The sequence below is a fragment of the Micromesistius poutassou genome, assembly GCF_964030765.1.
Source record: "Micromesistius poutassou genome assembly, chromosome: 7".
In the NCBI taxonomy this organism is placed as follows: Eukaryota; Metazoa; Chordata; class Actinopteri; order Gadiformes; family Gadidae; genus Micromesistius; species Micromesistius poutassou.
The window spans coordinates 20,588,239-20,615,354 of record NC_140277.1 but is presented as its reverse complement, the minus strand read 5'-3'; the positions used below and the strand labels follow the sequence as shown (position 1 = coordinate 20,615,354).

The window sequence follows — 27,116 nt, the reverse complement described above, 5'->3', positions numbered from 1 at the left end:
ACACACACACACACACACACACACACACACACACACACACACACACACACACACACACACACACACACACACACACAACCATTTGGGCTGTGGAACAGACAGACACACACACACAACCATTTGGGCTGTGGAACAGACAGACACACACACACACAACCATTTGGGCTGTGGAACAGACAGACAGGCAGACAGTGCCAAGCAGGCTGACTGGTGCATGGACAGACAGACAGTAGGGGTGTACCCGTGCACTAGAGTCACGGTTCGGTACGTACCTCGGTTTTTAAGTCACGGTTCGGTATGTTTTTCAGTACAGCAGTTTTTTTTTTTTTTCAGTACGTACCGAAATCAAACGTGCATCAAACTGCTAGACCCGTACCAACAGACCGTACACCCTAACAGACAGACAGAAAGGAACAGGCCTCACACCCTGACAGACAGACAGCTCCCTGCAGACTGACCGGTCGATTGTGAAACGTCAAAACATTTGCTTCATGACCGTCAGAAAGACAGAAAGAGACGAGTGCAGGAGCCACTCCATCCATGGTCCCCACATCACACCTGACCAGTAGAGCTCAGCCTGAACGAACCAAGCAGACTGAAGATGGAGAGATGGAGAGATGGAGAGAAGGGGTGGAAGGATTTCAGTGGAGTTGGACCGGATGGTGACTGGTTCAGGGCCCTCTGGGGAACGGACTTGGAATCAAGCGTTCATAAGTATGTTTGAATTACTGGATAATCCCAAGAGGATAAAAAAGTAACTTAAAACAAGCCTTTCTATGTCCATATGGAGCAGGTCCTGTTTCTACCTGAGCCCAGAACGGACAAACACGGCTAGCTCAGGTGTGGAAGAACTGGTACCACAATTTAGAACAATTAACAAACCTAATCTCTATCTTACAAGGGTATGGCCTATAGCTGAAATGACTAAATAACTACAGTTTCTCAATCCATCAATGATCCTCATCACTTGATTCCTTCTACTCTGTGCTGCCGTCGTCAGCTCAGTGCAGGACAGCCTCTCCGACGTCACTGAGTGGGGGTGGGTCGGCACCAGAGACCACTGGGACCTGTAAGGGACCTGTAAGGGACCTTCTACACCTGTAAGGGTCAACACAGTGGAGTCACAGTAATGTACGCACTTCCTTACGGTATGACAGCCGTATGTTGTCCTTTCTCCTTCTGACAAATGTGCTTTTGTTGTAAGTCGCTTTGGATAAAAGTGTCTGCTAAACACCCTGAATGTTCCTGTGAATGACTGGTTAGTGATGTAGTCAGTAATGAGTTTATTTGTAAATGTTCCGAGGAGAGCCCTTTGGCTGAGCTGTGTGTTCATGTGCTCTGGGAGCCGTAGAGCTGCGTGGTGAAGGAGACGTCTTTACTGATGATGGTGTTGGAATGGTGCAGAATGCCTCCACACATCATTAACACAGCGCTGTGCATGTACCAGCAGCAGTCCTCCTGACCAGCACACACACACACACACACACACACACACACTCTTACATAAAGTGAATCACACACTGGGGTACAATCATTTAACACCATTGAGACAGTAAAACATCTGCACATGTTACACACACACACACACACATGCTTAACCTGCCTAACCAACAATTTGTATAATTATAAACATACGCACATAATAACCCCCTAACAGCAACTTTGTTTACCAAGCGACACACAACACAGCAAAGGCTGCATCTGCATTAACCTGCGCACACACACACACACACACACACACACACACACACACACACACACACACACACACACACACACACACACACACACACACACACACACACACACACACACACACACACACACAGAGACACAGGCATACAGGCAGGTATGCATTACCACACACACACACCCTAGCTGTAGCAGACATGTTCCTGGGGCTCACCTTCATGGTGCCGCTGTATCCTCCAAACACGTGCTGCTGCCAGGCTGTTGTGATCCCAGAGGAAAGAGACGGAGAGAGGGGAGGGAGAGGGAGGGTGGGGGGGAGAGAGAGAGACAGCGATAGAGAGCGTATATCTCCGGTCTAATCACTCCCTCGCATGCTCACTCTGTCATGGGGAGGAGAAGCAGTCTCTCGGCCGGGCGTGTGAGTGTGTGTGTGTCTAATTGTTGGAGGTGGGGGTATGAGCGAGAGCAAGCTCCACCTATTCCCCGTGAAAAGTAAAGGAATAGGACCCACCTAAGGCTGGACTCTCTCTCTCTCTCTCTCTCTCTCTCTCTCTCTCTCTCTCTCTCTCTCTCCCATTACACTGGACGTACTGTAGGTCTGTCCTATGTTCTCTCCCTCACATGGTCATGCTCTGCTCTCTGCTCTTCCTGCTCCACCCTCCTCAGACTTTTTTCTTCCATTGATTCATTTTCTCTGCCCTCTCTTCCTCCATCCAATGAGATGCTTAGCAACGGTGTTCAGCTCGTCTCCTCCTCCCCTCTCCTCCCCTTCTACTCTACTGCTCACCCAGACCAGGACCCTCTGTGTGGGTGAAGCTCCGTCTCGGAGATCAGACGCTCGGATCAAGCCCTGTGTCATTGCGTTCTTCCCACTGGTCTGCCCTGCAGCACTGTAGTGACGGAGTACCACCACCAGAGGCCGCTAAGACACCGTTCAACGCATTGCACCATGTCGGATAGTGCCACCAAATTGATGCATTAGGGACAGCAAAGAAATAGGAAAAAACTGAATCTAGAACAAAATAAATCCAAGGCGTATCATCTCAACAGTTCTCATCTCTTTTAAACAGTCTTGTCTTCATGTATTTTATTAACTACCACGTGTATGCATAAGGCTTTTACATGGAACTACAAGCCTGTCACATGGAGTTAACCTTTCCACTTGGCAGCGATCCTAGCTTGTGCTGCATCGGTCCGATCTATAAAATAACAGCATTAAGGCTGGCCGTAGCAAACCTAGCGTCACAGGCCCCAGTCTTACACTGGTGCCTATGCAGTCATTTGACAATCCCCTGTGTCCTTAACTTGGCTTTCACAGTCTAACCTAAAAGCACTGTTTCTGCTTTCTAATGCTTCTAAATATATATGTATATATATTAACAGACACACACACACACACAATTTCTGACACAAAATGTTGGTGTGTGTATATGTGCATGTGCAGTGATTTGAACGTGTGTGGGTGCGTGTGTGCGCGTGCGTGTGTGCGTGTGCATGCGTGTGTGCGTGCGTATGTGTGTGTGTGTACCCACACAGCTAAACGTGCCCCAGCCAGACCTCCTGGGTGGAAGGCGGTGGTCCTCAGTCTGGAGGGAGTGGTCAGAGGTAAGACGATGTGTGATTGGTCAGAGGTAAGATGACGTGTGATTGGTCAGAGGTAAGATGACGTGTGATTGGTCAGAGGTAAGACGACGTGTGATTGGTCAGAGGTAAGATGACGTGTGATTGGCCAGAGACACCTGGTGGCCTGTCAGCTATTGTAGTGTACTGCCTACTCTAACACACTAGCATGTCTGTTAACATGTGATGACCTGTAAATCACATGTTAATGCACAGCTGCATTCTTTTGGATATACACAGTGATGAACCATCCCCTCTTCTCCTCACAGAGCTGCCTGGAGGACTAAATGGAAGAATGAAAAGTTGTGAAATTGAACCCCTGAAGAATGTCTCCAGCGATAGTTTTAGTGGTGAATGAGTTGTGCTCCACATTATGTAAGTCTGGCAGATGAGTCGTATTTGAACTGAAGAGAACAGAACCACTCCTCAGCACTCCGCCCTGGTGGAGCATCGTCACCACAGTGACAGAAACATGTCACCATACGGCTCGTCCAAACTGCTTAGGATGCAATCGAAGGTTCACAGCGGGTTCACAGCCTTTCAGATGGCGTTTTGTTGTGTAGCATTGTATCATAGTGAGTTTACACTGTATTGTATCCCAGTGAGTAGTATTTACTGTATTGTATCCCAGTGAGTAGTATTTACTGTATTGTATCCCAGTGAGTAGTATTTACTGTATTGTATCCCAGTGAGTAGTATTTACTGTATTGTATCCCAGTGAGTAGTATTTACACTGTATTGTATCCCAGTGAGTAGTATTTACACTGTATTGTATCCCAGTGAGTAGTATTTACTGTATTGTATCCCAGTCAGTAGTATTTACTGTATTGTATCCCAGTGAGTAGTATTTACACTGTATTGTATCCCAGTCAGTAGTATTTACACTGTATTGTATCCCAGTGAGTAGTATTTACTGTATTGTATCCCAGTGAGTAGTATTTACTGTATTGTATCCCAGTGAGTAGTATTTACTGTATTGTATCCCAGTGAGTAGTATTTACACTGTATTGTATCCCAGTCAGTAGTATTTACTGTATTGTATCCCAGTCAGTAGTATTTACTGTATTGTATCCCAGTGAGTAGTATTTACTGTATTGTATCCCAGTGAGTAGTATTTACACTGTATTGTATCCCAGTGAGTAGTATTTACTGTATTGTATCCCAGTGAGTAGTATTTACTGTATTGTATCCCAGTGAGTAGTATTTACTGTATTGTATCCCAGTGAGTAGTATTTACTGTATTGTATCCCAGTGAGTAGTATTTACACTGTATTGTATCCCAGTGAGTAGTATTTACTGTATTGTATCCCAGTGAGTAGTATTTACACTGTATTGTATCCCAGTCAGTAGTATTTACTGTATTGTATCCCAGTGAGTAGTATTTACACTGTATTGTATCCCAGTGAGTAGTATTTACTGTATTGTATCCCAGTGAGTAGTATTTACTGTATTGTATCCCAGTGAGTAGTATTTACACTGTATTGTATCCCAGTGAGTAGTATTTACTGTATTGTATCCCAGTGAGTAGTATTTACTGTATTGTATCCCAGTGAGTAGTATTTACTGTATTGTATCCCAGTGAGTAGTATTTACTGTATTGTATCCCAGTGAGTAGTATTTACTGTATTGTATCCCAGTGAGTAGTATTTACACTGTATTGTATCCCAGTCAGTAGTATTTACACTGTATTGTATCCCAGTGAGTAGTATTTACTGTATTGTATCCCAGTGAGTAGTATTTACACTGTATTGTATCCCAGTGAGTAGTATTTACTGTATTGTATCCCAGTGAGTAGTATTTACTGTATTGTATCCCAGTGAGTAGTATTTACTGTATTGTATCCCAGTGAGTAGTATTTACTGTATTGTATCCCAGTGTATTTACACTGTATTGTATCCCAGTCAGTAGTATTTACACTGTATTGTATCCCAGTGAGTAGTATTTACACTGTATTGTATCCCAGTGAGTAGTATTTACTGTATTGTATCCCAGTGAGTAGTATTTACTGTATTGTATCCCAGTGAGTAGTATTTACACTGTATTGTATCCCAGTCAGTAGTATTTACACTGTATTGTATCCCAGTGAGTAGTATTTACTGTATTGTATCCCAGTGAGTAGTATTTACTGTATTGTATCCCAGTGAGTAGTATTTACACTGTATTGTATCCCAGTGAGTAGTATTTACTGTATTGTATCCCAGTGAGTAGTATTTACTGTATTGTATCCCAGTGAGTAGTATTTACTGTATTGTATCCCAGTCAGTAGTATTTACTGTATTGTATCCCAGTGAGTAGTATTTACACTGTATTGTATCCCAGTGAGTAGTATTTACACTGTATTGTATCCCAGTGAGTAGTATTTACACTGTATTGTATCCCAGTCAGTAGTATTTACACTGTATTGTATCCCAGTGTATTTACACTGTATTGTATCCCAGTGAGTAGTATTTACACTGTATTGTATCCCAGTGAGTAGTATTTACACTGTATTGTATCCCAGTGAGTAGTATTTACTGTATTGTATCCCAGTGAGTAGTATTTACTGTATTGTATCCCAGTGAGTAGTATTTACTGTATTGTATCCCAGTGAGTAGTATTTACTGTATTGTATCCCAGTGAGTAGTATTTACTGTATTGTATCCCAGTGAGTAGTATTTACACTGTATTGTATCCCAGTGAGTAGTATTTACTGTATTGTATCCCAGTGAGTAGTATTTACTGTATTGTATCCCAGTGAGTAGTATTTACTGTATTGTATCCCAGTGAGTAGTATTTACACTGTATTGTATCCCAGTGAGTAGTATTTACTGTATTGTATCCCAGTGAGTAGTATTTACTGTATTGTATCCCAGTGAGTAGTATTTACACTGTATTGTATCCCAGTCAGTAGTATTTACACTGTATTGTATCCCAGTGAGTAGTATTTACTGTATTGTATCCCAGTGAGTAGTATTTACTGTATTGTATCCCAGTGAGTAGTATTTACTGTATTGTATCCCAGTGAGTAGTATTTACTGTATTGTATCCCAGTGTATTTACACTGTATTGTATCCCAGTGAGTAGTATTTACTGTATTGTATCCCAGTGAGTAGTATTTACACTGTATTGTATCCCAGTGAGTAGTATTTACTGTATTGTATCCCAGTGAGTAGTATTTACTGTATTGTATCCCAGTGAGTAGTATTTACACTGTATTGTATCCCAGTCAGTAGTATTTACACTGTATTGTATCCCAGTGAGTAGTATTTACTGTATTGTATCCCAGTGAGTAGTATTTACTGTATTGTATCCCAGTGAGTAGTATTTACTGTATTGTATCCCAGTGAGTAGTATTTACTGTATTGTATCCCAGTGAGTAGTATTTACTGTATTGTATCCCAGTGAGTAGTATTTACTGTATTGTATCCCAGTCAGTAGTATTTACACTGTATTGTATCCCAGTGAGTAGTATTTACTGTATTGTATCCCAGTGAGTAGTATTTACTGTATTGTATCCCAGTGAGTAGTATTTACACTGTATTGTATCCCAGTCAGTAGTATTTACTGTATTGTATCCCAGTGAGTAGTATTTACACTGTATTGTATCCCAGTGAGTAGTATTTACTGTATTGTATCCCAGTGAGTAGTATTTACTGTATTGTATCCCAGTGAGTAGTATTTACTGTATTGTATCCCAGTGAGTAGTATTTACTGTATTGTATCCCAGTGAGTAGTATTTACTGTATTGTATCCCAGTGAGTAGTATTTACTGTATTGTATCCCAGTGAGTAGTATTTACACTGTATTGTATCCCAGTGAGTAGTATTTACTGTATTGTATCCCAGTGAGTAGTATTTACTGTATTGTATCCCAGTGAGTAGTATTTACACTGTATTGTATCCCAGTGAGTAGTATTTACTGTATTGTATCCCAGTGAGTAGTATTTACACTGTATTGTATCCCAGTGAGTAGTATTTACACTGTATTGTATCCCAGTGAGGCTCTCCATCTCTCTCTCTATCCAAAGAAGAACAAGTTGTGTTGAGTTAATCCTGGCTACATCAGAGCTAGTACAGAGAGGGCTATGCCACTCCCGTTGTCCGTAGTGTGAACAACACTCCAGTACCACGCTGGAGCACCGCGGGCAGGGCGCCGGAGCACCGCGGGCAGGGCGCCGGAGCACCGCGGGCAGGGCGCCGGAGCACCGCGGGCTGGAGCACCGCGGGCAGGGCGCTGGAGCACCGCGGGCAGGGCGCCGGAGCACCGCGGGCAGGGCGCCGGAGCACCGCGGGCAGGGCGCCGGAGCACCGCGGGCTGGAGCACCGCGGGCAGGGCGCCGGAGCACCGCGGGCTGGAGCACCGCGGGCAGGGCGCCGGAGCACCGCGGGCAGGGCGCCGGAGCACCGCGGGCTGGAGCACCGCGGGCAGGGCGCTGGAGCACCGCGGGCAGGGCGCCGGAGCACCGCGGGCAGGGCGCCGGAGCACCGCGGGCAGGGCGCCGGAGCACCGCGGGCAGGGCGCCGGAGCACCGCGGGCAGGGCGCTGAACCAACTCGTGTTACAAAAACTTGAGTTGAATTATTATGGATTATTACACGGCTCTTCTCAATGCTGTGGAACGCGCCGTTCACTTGCATGGGCCTTCCCGACTTCCTGCGGTGAATTATTTTTTGATAATTGACCGTTGCTAAGCATATAATGACCGCTGTCAAGGAAAGTGGCTCTGATTCACGTCTCTCGTATCACTCCTCAAGTAGTCAGACTATTTCTCTGCTGATCAACACTGGTAACAAATTAATTGTAAAAATAAGTTATTTTTTAGTTTTGGCAAGTATCTGTGTAATAAGCGGGATAATGTATAGAACGTCGCCGGTCATTATCGGACACCGACCCAAAGCAGAGGGGTCTCGTCACGGCTTAATTTCCCGATAATGACGTTACACCGAATTCTGCGACCCACCGAAAAGTGTGACCCCAGGGGGCGGGTCTTTCTTCTGACCCCAGGGGGCGGGTCTTTCTTTCTTGATACAAACGTTAATTCTAGACAGCATTTTAAACAGTAGCCTATAACAGGAAATGCTCAACGGTAAATCAACGTCATTAAACACTGACTGAAGCTTTTTATGTGGAAAGAAGCGACGGTGGTGGACCGACCAAACCCCATCCATTGTGTGGGTCTGTAAAATGCTAATCAAATCAAATCTATTTATTAAGCACAATTTAATAACAAGGTGAGGGGTGGGGGAGATCTTATGTTTTTGTTATAATGCACACCGTTTTGTCGACTTCATGCCTGTCTGCTTCAAACTCGTGCTGCGTGCATGTTGCAGAAAATGTGCAACAGCGCCCCCCGGGGTCACACTGTTCGGTGGGTCGCAGAATTCGGTGTAACTCCGGCGCTTTAGCGTGGGAAGGCTATGTGTGCGTTGAGACAACTTTTATGAGATAGAGAGACCCCCTTAAAGATGAAAAGATAATTCAAACCCTGTGGCAGGCTGCACCGCGGGATGCATCTGCAGACCACTGCCACATAAATAAAGGTAAGACGTGATATTTATTGCTTAAGGTTTGCTGGTGCTGTGGGGAGGTCCTTTGTGTTTTTTGCACTCAAGTGGTCGGCTGTCTTAACTCTTGCAATTGGTGTTAGCCATAGCCACCAAGTAGCCTGACTTATCCACGGTTTGCGTTCGTACAGCGTTGGGTATAGTGGAGATGACGATGGTGGAGTAATAAGTGGAATAATCGTGGTGGGGAGTGCGTGAGTTTTGGTCAGAATGCCTGATGTAGATTGGATGGATGCGTGTTGTGAATTGAGAACAGCCAGCTCATGATGTGATACAGCGTTCAGCTGTGCAACAAATATTTTTTGCTTTTTCAATCTTGACGACATTTGTATTGCTGTGTGTAACCATACGTTTGCCTTCACAACTTAAACACGTAGTTAATTTGCTTTCCTAGCTCCTCTTTGTTTGTGTTGGTAGCTTAGTCACGTCACGTTGTCAACATTGGGTACATGGAGCACAACATAGTGGGTCATAGCCTATGTCCAATGCTTTTTGGAAACGCTTTGTTCATAAAACGTCAGTCATCAGTTTTTTGTATACATTTTAGGGCCTTGCCTTGCCTTGCCTTTCATTACCTGCACTAAAGAAAAAAAAAGATTCCTCATTGTACCCAGCACTTCTGAAAATGCACTTTCGAATGCGTCTGTCCCCAGCACATTTCAAACCAAACTGACGCCCATGGTTAACATTAGAGCTATTCCATAGCGCCGGCAGCCAGTGCAGATCTGTGGTTTGGTTGAATCAATTTTCGTCTGGTTTTTTACTTCCCTCAACTGGGTGACCCTCAGGAAAACAATGATGGGGTTAAAAATCACCGGAGTTCTCCTTTAACACAACTGATTATTGAATGAAAATCATTTTATTTCATCTACTTAATTTGAACATTTAATTCTCAGGCATTTTCTTAATTTTAACTAAAATGAATCATAAAAATAAACAATATAAACAAATAAATAAATACTCTGTCCTTTTTCCATTTACCTTTTCAGATAAGTCTGTTCCACCGACCGCAAACCCGTTCTGGTTCGCAGAAAGTGTTGAAAACTTAAACAGAAAAATTAAGTCAGTGCCCACAAAATTCTCTTCGTCCCGAGGTCGACCCGAGAGAGAATATTGATCCTCCCGATGACAATTAATCACCTCCCCGGGACGACGGGACGTCGTCAGTTTGAATCCCTTGCAGGGTGTCAAGCAGGTCGTTCAGTTGCAAAAGCACAGTCATGCCTTTGTCATAGCCGGATTAACAATTTCCTGTGCCCTGGGCAACAAGACTCAAGGCCCCCCCCCCGCCCCACAGCAACAATCGCAAAGTCGCTATCATCAAGAGCATATAGCCTACACTTCTATAGGATCAGGCTTCTGCATGGCTCAGTGGAGATGTATGTATGTACAACAGCCTCAGCATAAAGTGCATGCATTCAAGAGACAAAACAGATGCACAAATGTTTATCACTTTTTACAATGAATCTTTCACAGAACTTGGTGGCTACAGAGTACTTTTTAAATGTTTCAATCTGTAGTCAATCAATTATACTCGACTGCAACAGTGAAATAAAGCAGACAGCTAGGAAAGCCTTAACTTAAAATCAGAGATTATTTTAAAAATGCTAAAATGTGAAATTATTACCAGACATGAAGCAGGCAATTAGTGTGTATTGAGTAAAAGTAAACCATTCCAAGATCATGTTTATTGTTTCAACATTTGATGTTAATGCACTACTATATATTCTTATTATTTTATTTCAACAAATGGGCCTTACAACTGGCCTCCTTTCAGTACTGAACTCATCAATACAGAAACAATCTAATTATTAGGCCTAATGGCCTATCTTTGCTTTTAAAACCTCTCACATGAACACACATATTAATTCATATACACACAAAGTGTTCAACTGCTTCTCCATGTTGCTATACTGTCCTTCCCGTAGAACACACTCTCCGTCACGTGACCCTCGTGCTCGCAGTGTCCGTAGGGCTGACGGCTGGCGGCATTGTGCAGCTACTACCAGCACTGTTTGTGACGTGATGTAACTGAAAACGTGATTTATTGATTTATTTATTTTTTCATAACGTGATCTATGATATTAGTTGACGATGTCCAGGGCCCCTTAGAGGTCATGGGCCCCTTAGAGGTCATGGGCCCCTTAGAGGTCATGGGCCCCTGGGCAAGTGACCAGCTGCCCTAATGGTTAATCCAGCCTTCGTCCTCTGCCTCCAATAACTGTTGATAAGGTGCTTAACCAGTGTTGATAAGGTCCTTAACCAGTGTTGATAAGGTGCTTAACCAGTGTTGATAAGGTGCTTAACCAGTGTTGCTAAGGTGCTTAACCAGTGTTGATAAGGTACTTAACCAGTGTTGATAAGGTGCTTAACCAGTGTTGATAAGGTACTTAACCAGTGTTGCTAAGGTGCTTAACCAGTGTTGATAAGGTGCTTAACCAGTGTTGATAAGGTCCTTAACCAGTGTTGATAAGGTGCTTAACCAGTGTTGATAAGGTCCTTAACCAGTGTTGATAAGGTGCTTAACCAGTGTTGATAAGGTACTTAACCAGTGTTGATAAGGTACTTAACCAGTGTTGATAAGGTGCTTAACCAGTGTTGATAAGGTGCTTAACCAGTGTTGATAAGGTCCTTAACCAGTGTTGATAAGGTCCTTAACCAGTGTTGATAAGGTGCTTAACCAGTGTTGATAAGGTACTTAACCAGTGCACGGCGGGTTGTACCTGTAATGTCTGCTGAGCCTCTGCCCACAATGTTACAGCTCTCACAAACCCGGTGCAGTTCTTTCACGGTTAATCCAATCAACTTTTCTTCTATTTCTAATAGAAACTCTTCACGGTGCTCCGTCATCTTGCTGTTCGCGTTCGTTACTCGATAACACTTCGAACAAAAACAAAAAAACTGCTCTGTGAAAGACTAGCTGGACTGCAACTGTTGGCTGTGAGCTAAGTTCCTCAGCCCCTTGTCTCACACACCAGGGTGTTCTGCTTCTCTCTGAGTTCCGTGGTCTTTCGCTGCGCAGTAATCCTCATTTTGATCTTAATGATCCCAGCGGGGCCTCCACGTTGTTACACCACTCAGACAACGACGGTGCATTTTAGTTCAGTTTTAATCACTTGAAGCCAGCATCATCACCAGAGCAGCGAGGTCAAGAGCACAACACATCACCGCGCGCACGTCTTCATTTCCCCCCTACCCCCTGAACCTTGACTTCTTCTGAAGGAATCAAACACAATTCGCTACTCATGCTGCCATCTATTGGCGAGATGACAGAATTACTCACTTGAAATAAAACTATCCTATACTACTACTACTACTACTACTATACTAAACAGAATACGGATTCAATTAGAAATTTTGTGTAAACAAAACAAGATACTTTAAGAGATATTTCCAGGTGCTACAATGCGTCTTGATAATCCAACCATAGTTGGACTAACCCAATAATGCGATTTTCTTGAGTGTGGCATTGTAGACCAAGTTGGTGAGTATGTCGTCAAACTTGCTGTAGCTTCAACCGTCCGTATCAGATATAAGCTCCATGTGACAAAAACTCAGAGGCCTCAGAATAACTGCATGTAACATTTTTGCAATGTTGCTATGGTGAGAAATGATTATCTCAGTAAGAGGACGTTCACATTTTTGCTGGGCTAGCAGCTGGTAAATCCAGCATTTGTATGCCTGGGCTGTTGGAAGAGGAAGCGGCGCGGTCACTGTTGACCAAGCGGTCTGTTCTGGCAGCAGGGAGACCAGAGGTGGTACAGTTGACAAGTGATACATTAGATTTCCCTTTTTGTTCTCTGAACACTGAGCATAAACTTGCTAGCTGATAGCTGAAATGCGATGCGAGATGTTCACCAAAGCAGAAATCTGCTAGTGAATCTTTTCTAATCCTAGAACTTCAGCTCTCCAACAGGGCTCTCAAGTGTCACGCATTGAGCGTGACAGTCACTCATTGAGGTCTTTTGTAGTGGTTGCTCGTTCGCGAACGAATCGGTTCGAACGAACGACTCTTTAACATGAACGAACCGACCTGATTCCCCGTCTCAGTTCGTCTCGTTCGTTCTCCGAGACTCGACTCCCAGCTCCACCCACTAGTCGCTGAGTCGCGCTGACTCGCGAGTCGCCGTTCGTTCACTGACTGTGTTTAACGGTGAAGACTCGAGGACTGAGAAGTCACGAGAGTCAGCCGGGCAACAACATCCTGATTCTAACATGAAGCGCTCCTCAGCTAAAAGGAACTTAGTTAATGTTGTGTTGATTGATGACCGTTTGCACCATTGCACGATCGTGATTCGTTTGAACGAGAACGAGGGAGGAGCCGAGTCTGACTGACTGACTGAGAATCATGATTCACCGCTACCGGAAACGCGACTGAACGAACAAACGATTCAAACGACTCTTCTTGGCAAACTGACCGACGCAAACTGATTCATTGAAACGAATCATGAAATCCACCACTAGTCTTTTGCCACACATTGTATTTCTTGTCTATATTTAATATGCCGCAGCGCCCAACATGTCTCTGGCCACGCTGCTCTCACTATGGAGGAATCAAACACGTCCTCCCTGGATCTCTTAGTCAGGCCTGCCACTTATCAGCCAATCAAAGAAAGAAAGGGGCTACACAATAGCCAAACAGAAAATAGCACTATTGTATCTGGGTAAGATTTAAGATGTATCTGGGTAAGATTTTGCTATAACACACACACACTCTCACACACACGCACAAACACATGCGGAAACTGAATGAATACTTTGTATTTGGTTGAATCGTCAGTGCAGTCAAATCTTTTCTGCAAGTCTGAGCAATTATTAATAACAACAAAAACAGTAATAATAAAATTATTAATAAAACACCCCCATGTCACTCTTGCCTGTCTTCAAAACTTGAGAGCCCTGCTCTAATCCTATGTCCACTGTCAATATCCTATTCTAGCACACTGCCAAATGTCTAGCTGGTCGTCACAATTTATAATAAAGGCTTTTCAACAAATAGTTATGATACATTTGATTCAACTATTCCACTTCTTAACTTGTTCCACCACAATGTTGCCTCTTGGTGTTGATGGGGGAACAGCAGTGGAGTTCTGGAAGCTTCACACGACAGCAATGGACAAAATGCAAATAACGATAAACCACAATATCACTCATCTCCAAAAAATACCTGGAATGAATAGTAAATCTGTGTTATATTTAGACTTTTCTTTTTTTACTTTTTGAAACAAAGCTTTATTGTACCCGTATAATTATTTTATTCATCAGAGAAGGATGTTGCATCCACTGCAATGTCACGTTCTTCTGTCAGGATATAGACGGCCGTTTTCCTTTTCATACACGCTGACCTAGGCCCTGTCCCAGTTCTCCCCCTAACCCTAGATTTGAGCCTAACCCTAGATTTGAGCCCTAACCCTAGATTTGAGCCTAACCCTAGATTTGGGCCCTAAACCTTGATTTGGGCCCTAACCCTAGATTTGGGCCCTAACCCTAGATTTGAGCCCTAACCCTAGATTTGAGCCTAACCCTAGATTTGGGCCCTAAACCTTGATTTGGGCCCTAACCCTAGATTTGGGCCCTAACCCTAGATTTGAGCCCTAACCCTAGATTTGAGCCTAACCCTAGATTTGGGCCCTAAACCTTGATTTGGGCCCTAACCCTAGATTTGGGCCCTAACCCTAGATTTGGGCCCTAACACTAGATTTGGGCCCTAACCCTAGATTTGGGCCTAACCCTAGGTTTGAGCCCTAACCCTAGATTTGAGCCTAACCCTAGATTTGGGCCCTAAACCTTGATTTGGGCCCTAACCCTAGATTTGAGCCTAACCCTATATTTGGGCCCTAACCCTAGATTTGGGCCCTAACCCTAGATTTGAGCCCTAACCCTAGATTTGAGCCTAACCCTAGATTTGGGCCCTAAACCTTGATTTGGGCCCTAACCCTAGATTTGGGCCCTAACCCTAGATTTGAGCCTAACCCTAGATTTGGGCCCTAAACCTTGATTTGGGCCCTAACCCTAGATTTGGGCCCTAACCCTAGATTTGAGCCTAACCCTAGATTTGGGCCCTAACCCTAGGTTTGGGCCCTAACCCTAGATTTGAGCCCTAACCTTAGATTTAGAGCGTTCCCGTGAAGGGGTAGGGTGTCCCAATACTTAGGGGATCAAGGGGGAGGGCTGTTTTTCCCTTAAACTCAACCCTTGAACGCTAACCAGCTCAGGAGCTGACTTGCAGCTAAGGGCGCTCAAAGCAAGTGTTGTTGTTAAGGGGAGAGGAACAGACTGGGCCTAAATGTGCATTTTTTTCAAGTCTATTTTCTCTCCTTGCTACGTATCCAGCGGTAGACAAATTGCCGTCCATTCACGTGGCCAAGTAACACCACTCACTCCCAACAGTACAAACTAGGCAAACAGCCGGGGATTCAACTCTGATATTTTAGGTTGTTATTATTTTCAGTTAAATATACAGTATACAGTGAATGTGCTATTTTGCGATCACAGCATCAGAATTAGTTGTGAGGACCCCTCGTGAATGAGATGGTACATCTCAAGGGGCTATCCTTGAAATAAAGAAAGAATAAAAACCACAAACCCGTAGAACCTGCCATCACAACAGAAACCCAATCATCAAGAAGCACAGTGCATATTTAAATACTATTTCATTAGAATCATAATCCCCTTTAGGCATTTTTGAGCAATGAGATCATTTCCCCCATATGTTCTTCGGTTCATAATCTTGGTTCCCTGTCCTTCTAGTTATCATAATTTAATTTGAAGCTGTTTTGTTTATTCCGTTTATCCAATGGCAAAGGATGCTTATAATTATAGGACTTCTAATTATAATATAATTATAGACTTACATAACAGTCTTAATGTTGATGTGATTCCTAAGCATACTATTTGGAATGTGAAGACCCATTGCCTTCACTGTGGACATCAAGAGGGCCTTGTGTGTTGAGCGGGGCGCCAGGGGCCAGCTACCATGGTGGTGAGGCCTCTCCACACAGGACAGTACTGGACACTCCTGCAGAAGGCCTCTCCACACAGGACAGTACTGGACACTCCTACAGAAGGCCTCTCCACACAGGACAGTACTGGACACTCCTGCAGAAGGCCCCCCAGTTACATCGCCAACAGTAATCTACTAAAGACCCGTCTTGCATAATCTACGAAATGTACGAAAGCATTTTATAGCATTGTTCCCAATAAATTTAACTACTTCCAACCACAATAATGGGATGATGGCAGATTGATTCATATTTCTGTAAGAGGGGTTTTAATTCCTGAATGTGCCACCTTCCATACAGAAAAACAACAACAACACAATATAGTTAATTCAAAGGTTATGTTGCATAATTCAAAATGTATTGTTTATTAAAAGTTTTAAGATCCTGTTGTGGATCACTTTACAGAAGTTTGTTTCAGGGATTTTCAGGGATTATTAAAGTTTGCATATATATTTTAGGTTATTATATTTTTCTGTACTGACTAGATATCATAGATATATACACTGACTAGATATCATAGATATATATACTGACTAGATATCATAGATATATACTGACTAGATATCATAGATATATATATACTGACTAGATATCATAGATATATACACTGACTAGATATCATAGATATATATACTTACTAGATATCATAGATATACACTGACTAGATATCATAGATATATATACTGACTAGATATCATAGATATATACACTGACTAGATATCATAGATATATATACTGACTAGATATCATAGATATATATACTGACTAGATATCATAGATATATATACTGACTAGATATCATAGATATATACTGACTAGATATCATAGATATATACACTGACTAGATATCATAGATATATACTGACTAGATATCATAGATATATATACACTGACTAGATATCATAGATATATACTGACTAGATATCATAGATATATACTGACTAGATATCATAGATATATACACTGACTAGATATCATAGATATATATATACTGACTAGATATCATAGATATATACTGACTAGATATCATAGATATATACTGACTAGATATCATAGATATATACTGACTAGATATCATAGATATATATACTGACTAGATATCATAGATATATACTGACTAGATATCATAGATATATACTGACTAGATATCATAGATATATATATACTGACTAGATATCATAGATATATATACTGACTAGATATCATAGATATATACACTGACTAGATATCATAGATATATACTGACTAGATATCATAGATATATATACACTGACTAGATATCATAGATATATACTGACTAGATATCATAGATATATACTGACTAGATATCATAGATATATACACTGACTAGATATCATAGATATATATATACTGACTAGATATCATAGATATATACTGACTAGATATCATAGATATATACTGACTAGATATCATAGATATATACTGACTAGATATCATAGATATATATACTGACTAGATATCATAGATATATACTGACTAGATATCATAGATATATACTGACTAGATATCATAGATATATATATACTGACTAGATATCATAGATATATATATATACTGACTAGATATATACTGACTAGATATCATAGATATATATACTGACTAGATATCATAGATATATACTGACTAGATATCATAGATATATACACTGACTAGATATCATAGATATATACTCTGACTAGATATCATATACTCTGACTAGATATCATAGATATATACTGACTAGATATCATATATATATATATACTGACTAGATATCATAGATATATATACTGACTAGATATCATAGATATATATATACTGACTAGATATCATAGATATATATACTGACTAGATATCATAGATATATATACTGACTAGATATCATAGATATATATACTGACTAGATATCATAGATATATACACTGACTAGATATCATAGATATATACACTGACTAGATATCATAGATATATACTGACTAGATATCATAGATATATATATACTGACTAGATATCATAGATATATATACTGACTAGATATCATAGATATATATATACTGACTAGATATCATAGATATATATACTGACTAGATATCATAGATATATATACTGACTAGATATCATAGATATATATACTGACTAGATATCATAGATATATACACTGACTAGATATCATAGATATATACACTGACTAGATATCATAGATATATACTGACTAGATATCATAGATATATATACTGACTAGATATCATAGATATATATATACTGACTAGATATCATAGATATATATACTGACTAGATATCATAGATATATATACTGACTAGATATCATAGATATATATACTGACTAGATATCATAGATATATATACTGACTAGATATCATAGATATATATACTGACTAGATATCATAGATATATATACTGACTAGATATCATAGATATATATACTGACTAGATATGGCCTGAGCTGCACTCTTCAGTGGAACATATACGTCAACAATGCCGCCATCTCACCGCGGGGTAACCATGGTAACCACCCACCTGAATGAATGTCGATGGGACAGAAGTCCTTTCCCACTCTGAATCACTCTGAATCACTCTAATACACTCTAAATCACTCTAAATCACTCTAAATCACTCTAAATCACTCTAATACACTCTAATACACTCTAATACACTCTAAAACACTCTAAAACACTCTAAAACACTCTAAAACACCTTATTTTTAAGCAATCTTCAAGCGGTTTGGTTTATAGTGTTTGTGGTAATGATGATAAAAATAAATTTTTAAAAACGATGTCAGAAACCAACCCGCTTGAAGATTGCTTAAAAAGAAGGCGATCTAGAGTGCTTTAGACTGAGGTCCTCTGCCCCATCGACGTCATTCAGGGGGGGGTCCCCGCCGCAAGATGGAGGCATTGTTGACGCATGCTTAGAGGCCGAATGCGATAGTCAGTATATACCTACCACACCCATATGTGTTGAATCAACTTTACAATGGACGAGGAAGACCGATTTAATTATGAGAGTGAAAGTGAAAATAGAGGGAGGTAGATGGAGAGAGAGACATGACGTTTTGAATCAATCTCGCTCTTGAGAACATAATTAAAGTAAGTAATAAAGTACGTAATAAAGAGGTTCACCCAAAAAACATTTTAAATGGAATACAATCCATGTCCAGAAGTGTTTAGGGCATAAGACAGGGGGAAAGAAATCTGATTTAAAGGGAGCAGTTTTTTTACACTGTTCTATCAACTGGAATGGGACAGGGAGTGTCATCTAATATAACCTCAACCGGTCAACAAATGCATATAACAAAGTTATGTTTGTTTTGTTGCCCAAGATGTGATTATAAAATGTCCCTATACTAATTAGATATGCAGAATGCATCCGTCCTCTACGTCCTCCAAAATGACTTGAGTAATGGATATCTAATTCAATTATCTTTTAACTCCACAATACATTTATCACCAGTCCTCTGTCCATAATGTAAATATACTTAATTATTTCCCCTTCAACATTTAGAACTGCATATTGCATTTAGAATCGTCATAATCCAAGTCTTCATACAGAAGATGAACAATAAACTGTAAGAGAAGAGGAGAGATCCAAACCATCTGGGCTCCTAAAGGAGGTCATTATCACAGTCTGCTTTCTCTCCTGGACCCCAGCTTAACATGGCTCCTAATGGCTTCATTCCATGTATGGACAAACTGAGTGAAGTGAACCTATGTTGACCATGCTAGTGTTCATGAACAAGCCAGTACTATTGCAAATGTGCGATAGTACACACCACACTACACTTACTACTGATTAAGGAAACTTTTTTTTTTTTTGATGAAAAAAAAAATAAAATAAAAATGTTCTATTTGTGTGCCATTGTATACCAGCTTTTAAAAAAACGTATGTGTCTGCGCGTGCCGCCCTAATAACAGATAGCATTCACCTGCTTTAGGGGAGGAATAATGAAACATAGTTCTCAGGAATTCAAAGACAGAAAGTTTGAGCGAGTTCCATCCTGCCACCGTTACGCTGAGCTGGTCTGACCTTCTGCAGGTCAAACTAATCATTCAGCCTAACACCCTGGAGTCAGGGCTTCTTGTTGCTGCACGTCCAGAGGCAGCTGTTGCTGGTGCTGCAGAGCTCCTGGTGCTGCAGGAGGTTGGCAGCCCAGAGCGTCAGAGAGCCACCACCTGTACGGCAGAGCCAACACACTGCAGCAGTGGTGTCTAAGGACTGCTGCAGGACACATGCTGCACTTCTATCTTCTCATGCATCCCTCATTATGCGTAGTGGGGACTTCCTTAGGCTGATGGAAGTTCAGCAAAAAGGTACCGGGCTTTATCCTTGGTATCCAGTCCACCTGTAGCACAGGATGCTTAACCTTTGTACTAGACTAGACTTAACAGCAAATCTCCACATTCTCTCAAAATGCAAGCTTTATTAAGGCAAACCTCACCTCCCACATGGGATCCAACCAACTGTAGCTGCCTTCAATGTATTTCCTCCCCTTGATTTAAGAGCTAGCATTTGAGTCATTTGTAAGAAACCCAACAGTCCATCAGCACGCACTGAGTGGAGGCACTGAGTGGACGTCCAGAGGAACACGCTGAACAACCTCAGGACCACTTCTTCTGCCCTGCCGTTCTGTAAAGGCTTACATCTTACTTTGAACACTTTCCTCTCATCACTCCTCTACCCCCCCCCCAGCCGACGGGACTCACATGCTCCAGCTTCTCCTTCCTGCGGAGCCACACGCTGGCCGAGTACTCGTGCATCCCCATGTGGACGGAGCTCACCGGGGCCCCGCACGGCCCCACCCCCCCCCCGGACGCTCCATGGCCCCCCCGCATCTCCATCCCCCGTCTGTCGGGCGTCCGGCGGCGGGACCGGGGGCCCGTCTCAGGCAGCAGAAGGACGTCCTCACCACAGCGGGGCCCGGCTCCTCCAGGGCTCAAGGTTCACAAAAGGTTCACTTTTATATTCCTCAAACAAAAGCATCTTTCATCTACTGATGGAATTAAAATATGGCACTGAAACGTCTCTTCACAAGACGTCTCTTCATAAGACGTCTCTTCACAAGACGTCTCCTCACAAGACGTCTCCTCACAAGACGTCTCTTCATAAGACTCCTCCCCTCAGCAGCCAGAGTTCTGCATGGGAAGGATCAACAGATCATTTTTGTACTGCTCTCCAAACTTCCGCACCGCCACCGTCGTCCCGCTCACAACTTGAACAGACGTCGTCCACTCAGTCTGTTATCCAATCCTCACAGGGGGAATCCTCACAGCCAGAGCCATACTGGGCACCAGTACGGCCAGCACTCTGCCCCAGTCCCCCTCAGCACTCTGCCCCAGTCCCCCTCAGCAGTACAGCGCTCTGTCCCTCAGCAGTACAGCGCTCTGTCCCTCAGCAGTACAGCGCTCTGCCCCGTCCCCCTCACCAGTCTGCTGACGCTGCGCCATCGGCTGACTGGCAGCTGGTAGCCTGCCAGCTCTGGACCCTCTACTGCCGGGACCACTGTGATGCAGTGTGTGTGTGTGTGTGTGTGTGTCCACTGTAAATGGATGTAAATTAATTAAGTCTATGCCTTCTATGCTTTATTTCGACCACATAATTCAGGCTAACATCAGTACCTCATTGGAGCACACATTCGTACCACCAGCTTATCCTACACACAGAGTGGTCAACACTACACCAAAATAAACTACAACAGTTTGATGCTTCTGAGATAAGACTCTAAAAGCACGGCCTCTTGCCGTTCCGCCCAAGCCGAGACAGAGCTAAGGTTTACCTGGGTCAATTAAAACCTGTAGGCGTGGCTTATTTACCAATCCGCCCATTTCCGATATAAACTGAATTCTAACGTGTGTTCGAGATGCGTCACGAGCCACCTCCAGAGAGCAGGCTCGTTTACCTTGTGATGGTTACCACATGTTCAACATTTACCACTTTGCCAGTCGTAGCGAGCCCCAAACAACCATACCACAAACGAGCGTTTCATCAGCAGCTCTCTATGTCAACCTCCTTTCACCTGCTTCCTGTAATAATGATGTAAGATGAAGTGTAATATATGTTTATAAATGAGAATACATTCTTGCCCTGCTCTGTACTAGTCTGTGACATGGTTAGAGGTTATGCCGTCTTATATCCATTAGTCCTGTTTAATAATTGTATCAGCTACATACCACGCCCACACGGGCACACCCAGAGCACTCAGTGAAGCTGCAACGCACTCAGAATAACCAACAGAGCTAGGAAACGCTTTGAGTTAGCTATGAAAACAAAGCACAAATACACGTGTATGTGCTCCCTGTTTAAGTACACCAGTCTCACGTCCTGCAGTGAAGCTAATCACTGACCACTCAAGGTCTATGTTCCATCTAGGGACTCAAACAGGTACTATGCATGACGGACTTCATTCTAGTAGAACATCAAATGAGCATGTCTCTGAAGCGCTGCTGCGTAAGGTCTGTATAAATCTCAATTGACTTCACCGACGTTGTGTCGTTGCTAGTTTGCACCCGGCGCAAAGCTGATTTTCCCCCGCAGCAACCAGGCGCCACTACACTTGCGCCTGGAGAGGCGTGTCGGCGAAAAGCAGAGGCGTGTTCCGGCGCAAATGATACTTGGTGCTATTTTAATGATCTAAAAAGCAATTGCTCCACTGACAATACCTGGTCTAAATGCACTAGCGGATAGCGCAGTTGGTGTTGCTATTTTGACGTGCCATGGAAGGTCGGAACTGCAACATAAGCTTACACACACTTACACACAGGCTATACACAGCGCAAACATGCAAACGATTAGACAAATTGAAATATTATGACGTCAAAGATTGTTCATATGTGTGAAACTGCATAAAAACAGCATGTGGATTGTGGAAAAAAAAAATTCCCATAGGGGCTGCATGAATGAACACTGTAGTAGGCTATGCCATTCGTTAAAATAATAATAATAATAATAATAGTAATAACAACAATAATAAACTCGAGCAAAGTATATCCCAGCCTTCCAAAACAAAATCTCGTTTTAGTGTAAATTATAACGTTTGTTAAATGATTTGGGAAAGAACAGCTGATACAGCGGTAAGAAGTTGTAATTTTAAATCAATGCATCTGCAAACACCGTACAGTAAACATATTTTCTTGACAGAGACATCGTGTACAAGCCCATAACTTTTAGGATTGATGAGTATTTGATCGTGAGAAAACATAGTTTTACCTCGAGTGAGAAAAAATAATGAATAAAAGAATGAATGAATGCGGGTGATGCAAACCAAACACGTTAACACATTAAACAGTCCATGGCGATGTATATTAACAGGGGGACACATGCATATTATGAACACAAGTCGATAACGATAATGTATACAATAATGGTAACAGATGTTTGTTAATGTATTGCCGCATATCATTAAATAGACCCACAGTTGCGGCCACAGGACTGCGTCCGCATATCATATATGTGTTAAGTTGCCACAATTTACATGACGACTCAGTGTTTCTGAAGTTGGAGAAGAAAACGCTATTCCATGTGTTGATTAGGCCTATTATTTGGCCATAAACTGAGCCATTTGAAGTTTGAAATTCATGTGGTCATGTATCTGTCTCAGCGGAGACTGCAAACACGCCGTCAAAATATCAACTCGTCGAGTCAAATGTGCTGGATCTTAAAGGGGATGGGAGATGGAACTCTCATTGGTTTATTGCACGTTACGCCCAAAACACACCTACGGGTTTCAGCCCAACCCATTTTAGATTTGCGTCGGGCGCAAGACTCATTTATCCGCCGTTAAAATAGCAACAGCGCCAGAGATCCGCCCACAAAACTACTTGCGTTTCGCATTTCACACTTGCGTTTCAGAGCGTTAAAATAGGGCCCATGTGTATCCAATGCTGCAGAGATATTTACAACTGACCTGTCGCTGAGTCACGCCCCCCGCCGTTACCATGACAAACTCGGACAAACAAACCAGACTCCATAACAAAAACATATGGACAAATGTCAGCTGACAGTATATCAAAGCAGGTTTTGGAGAAGTTTTGGGCGAAAAAAGATTTAATTTCTTCCAGGATCAATCGAAAGGGACTACATTACACTATGGAGGGGTATATTCAAAACTTAAAATACATACAGAAGGTAACAAGCTTAAGTCCAGTTGGTATTCTGGCCTGCCACACAGTCTGATCCACATTACACACTCTTTCTTGTCTTGTTTCTTTTTGTGGCTTGGGGAAAAGGGATGGAATACACCCCATTCTGCAGCCTCTCGGGACACCGACTGTCCGTGTTACATGTTCCCCAAGCACACCGTTTGACCAAGTTCATTTTTTTTTTTACACAAACAACATAAATCCACCATTAAATTGTTATATTATGCCTCCTCCATGCCTCATCTGCGTTCTAAGGGCGGAGATTAGCGACAGGTCAAACAAATTGATATTATAACTTCAAGCTTGATGGATCAGCCTTTCTAAGAGCCCTACCTGGACTAATATACCTGTGACACGCAAACAAACCCTCCCCTGCATGAACTATTCCACATCAGGCAGCACCGATGAGGGCAGTGGGAGACATTCACCAGTGGACATACTGGGAGTTAAGATTTTTTTTTTTAAACAAAAAATATATATATATATTTCTCTAGTGTGTTGGTGGGGCCCTCAGCAGGTGAACATGTCCCCCTCTAGTGTGTTGGTGGGGCCCTCAGCAGGTGAACATGTCCCCCTCTAGTGTGTTGGTGGGGCCCTCAGGTGAACATGTCCTCCTCTAGTGTGTTGGTGGGGCCCTCAGCAGGTGAACATGTCCCCCTCTAGTGTGTTGGTGGGGCCCTCAGCAGGTGAACATGTCCCCCTCTAGTGTGTTGGTGGGGCCCTCAGGTGAACATGTCCCCCTCTAGTGTGTTGGTGGGGCCCTCAGGTGAACATGTCCTCCTCTAGTGTGTTGGTGGGGCCCTCAGCAGGTGAACATGTCCCCCTCTAGTGTGTTGGTGGGGCCCTCAGCAGGTGAACATGTCCCCCTCTAGTGTGTTGGTGGGGCCCTCAGGTGAACATGTCCCCCTCTAGTGTGTTGGTGGGGCCCTCAGCAGGTGAACATGTCCCCCTCTAGTGTGTTGGTGGGGCCCTCAGCAGGTGAACATGTCCCCCTCTAGTGTGTTGGTGGGGCCCTCAGGTGAACATGTCCCCCTCTAGTGTGTTGGTGGGGCCCTCAGGTGAACATGTCCCCCTCTAGTGTGTTGGTGGGGCCCTCAGGTGAACATGTCCCCCTCTAGTGTGTTGGTGGGGCCCTCAGCAGGTGAACATGTCCCCCTCTAGTGTGTTGGTGGGGCCCTCAGCAGGTGAACATGTCCCCCTCTAGTGTGTTGGTGGGGCCCTCAGGTGAACATGTCCTCCTCTAGTGTGTTGGTGGGGCCCTCAGCAGGTGAACATGTCCCCCTCTAGTGTGTTGGTGGGGCCCTCAGCAGGTGAACATGTCCCCCTCTAGTGTGTTGGTGGGGCCCTCAGGTGAACATGTCCCCCTCTAGTGTGTTGGTGGGGCCCTCAGGTGAACATGTCCCCCTCTAGTGTGTTGGTGGGGCCCTCAGCAGGTGAACATGTCCCCCTCTAGTGTGTTGGTGGGGCCCTCAGGTGAACATGTCCCCCTCTAGTGTGTTGGTGGGGCCCTCAGGTGAACATGTCCCCCTCTAGTGTGTTGGTGGGGCCCTCAGGTGAACATGTCCCCCTCTAGTGTGTTGGTGGGGCCCTCAGGTGAACATGTCCCCCTCTAGTGTGTTGGTGGGGCCCTCAGCAGGTGAACATGTCCCCCTCTAGTGTGTTGGTGGGGCCCTCAGGTGAACATGTCCCCCTCTAGTGTGTTGGTGGGGCCCTCAGCAGGTGAACATGTCCCCCTCTAGTGTGTTGGTGGGGCCCTCAGCAGGTGAACATGTCCCCCTCTAGTGTGTTGGTGGGGCCCTCAGGTGAACATGTCCCCCTCTAGTGTGTTGGTGGGGCCCTCAGCAGGTGAACATGTCCCCCTCTAGTGTGTTGGTGGGGCCCTCAGCAGGTGAACATGTCCCCCTCTAGTGTGTTGGTGGGGCCCTCAGGTGAACATGTCCCCCTCTAGTGTGTTGGTGGGGCCCTCAGGTGAACATGTCCCCCTCTAGTGTGTTGGTGGGGCCCTCAGGTGAACATGTCCCCCTCTAGTGTGTTGGTGGGGCCCTCAGCAGGTGAACATGTCCCCCTCTAGTGTGTTGGTGGGGCCCTCAGCAGGTGAACATGTCCCCCTCTAGTGTGTTGGTGGGGCCCTCAGCAGGTGAACATGTCCCCCTCTAGTGTGTTGGTGGGGCCCTCAGGTGAACATGTCCCCCTCTAGTGTGTTGGTGGGGCCCTCAGGTGAACATGTCCCCCTCTAGTGTGTTGGTGGGGCCCTCAGCAGGTGAACATGTCCCCCTCTAGTGTGTTGGTGGGGCCCTCAGGTGAACATGTCCCCCTCTAGTGTGTTGGTGGGGCCCTCAGGTGAACATGTCCCCCTCTAGTGTGTTGGTGGGGCCCTCAGAGCAGGGGCCAGCGAGCAGCAGCTCTCCCAGTGGAGAGAGTGCACCGTGGACGCTCGTCCACATTGTTATGTACGCCCGCTTGAAAGCAAGTTGGAGCAACACTGTACAACATGTATGTGAGAGTAATGTCACGTTGACAATATGGTAGGTAAAGTAACACACAACACTGTATACTACAACATGTATGTGAGAGTAATGTTACGTTCACAATATGGTAGGTAAAGTAAGTTCCAGTTGCACTAGAACCAATGTTACTCAAAGATAGAGCTATCACTACACAAATAAACTACTGCATATCAACAAAGTGCATTATTCTGGCATTTTCAGTGTAACTGGGAAACAGGAATTGGGGTGTTTTGCAACTTTAGCGTCGGGGATTGTAATCTTTATCTGCTGCTTACCTTTGAAACAGCTCTGCTCGCTGCGCTGCTGAGTGCCGTCTGCAGAGCCTTCAGTGTTCATAGGTCTGAAGGACTGTGGAGCCCTCAGTGTTCATAGGTCTGAAGGACTGTGGAGCCTTCAGTGTTCATAGGTCTGAAGGACCGTCTGGAGCCTTCAGTGTTCATAGGTCTGAAGGACTGTGGAGCCTTCAGTGTTCATAGGTCTGAAGGACTGTGGAGCCTTCAGTGTTCATAGGTCTGAAGGACTGTGGAGCCTTCAGTGTTCATAGGTCTGAGGACCGTCTGGAGCCTTCAGTGTTCATAGGTCTGAAGGACCGTCTGGAGCC

At 43.7% G+C, this 27,116-nt stretch overlaps 1 protein-coding gene across 1 annotated transcript in view; it reads right to left on the bottom strand.

Annotated features, from left to right (window-relative positions):
• LOC311350640 (inactive phospholipase D5-like) overlaps positions 1-20,636 on the bottom strand; it is a gene marked incomplete at both ends in the record, with an annotated part of 92,742 nt that extends 72,106 nt beyond the window's left edge. The window contains one exon of the mRNA XM_084470703.1: positions 20,577-20,636. Within this exon, the coding sequence (XP_084326829.1) occupies positions 20,577-20,636 (60 nt within the window). The remainder of the gene's footprint in view (positions 1-20,576) is intronic.
• Between the last annotated feature and the right edge of the window lie 6,480 nt (positions 20,637-27,116).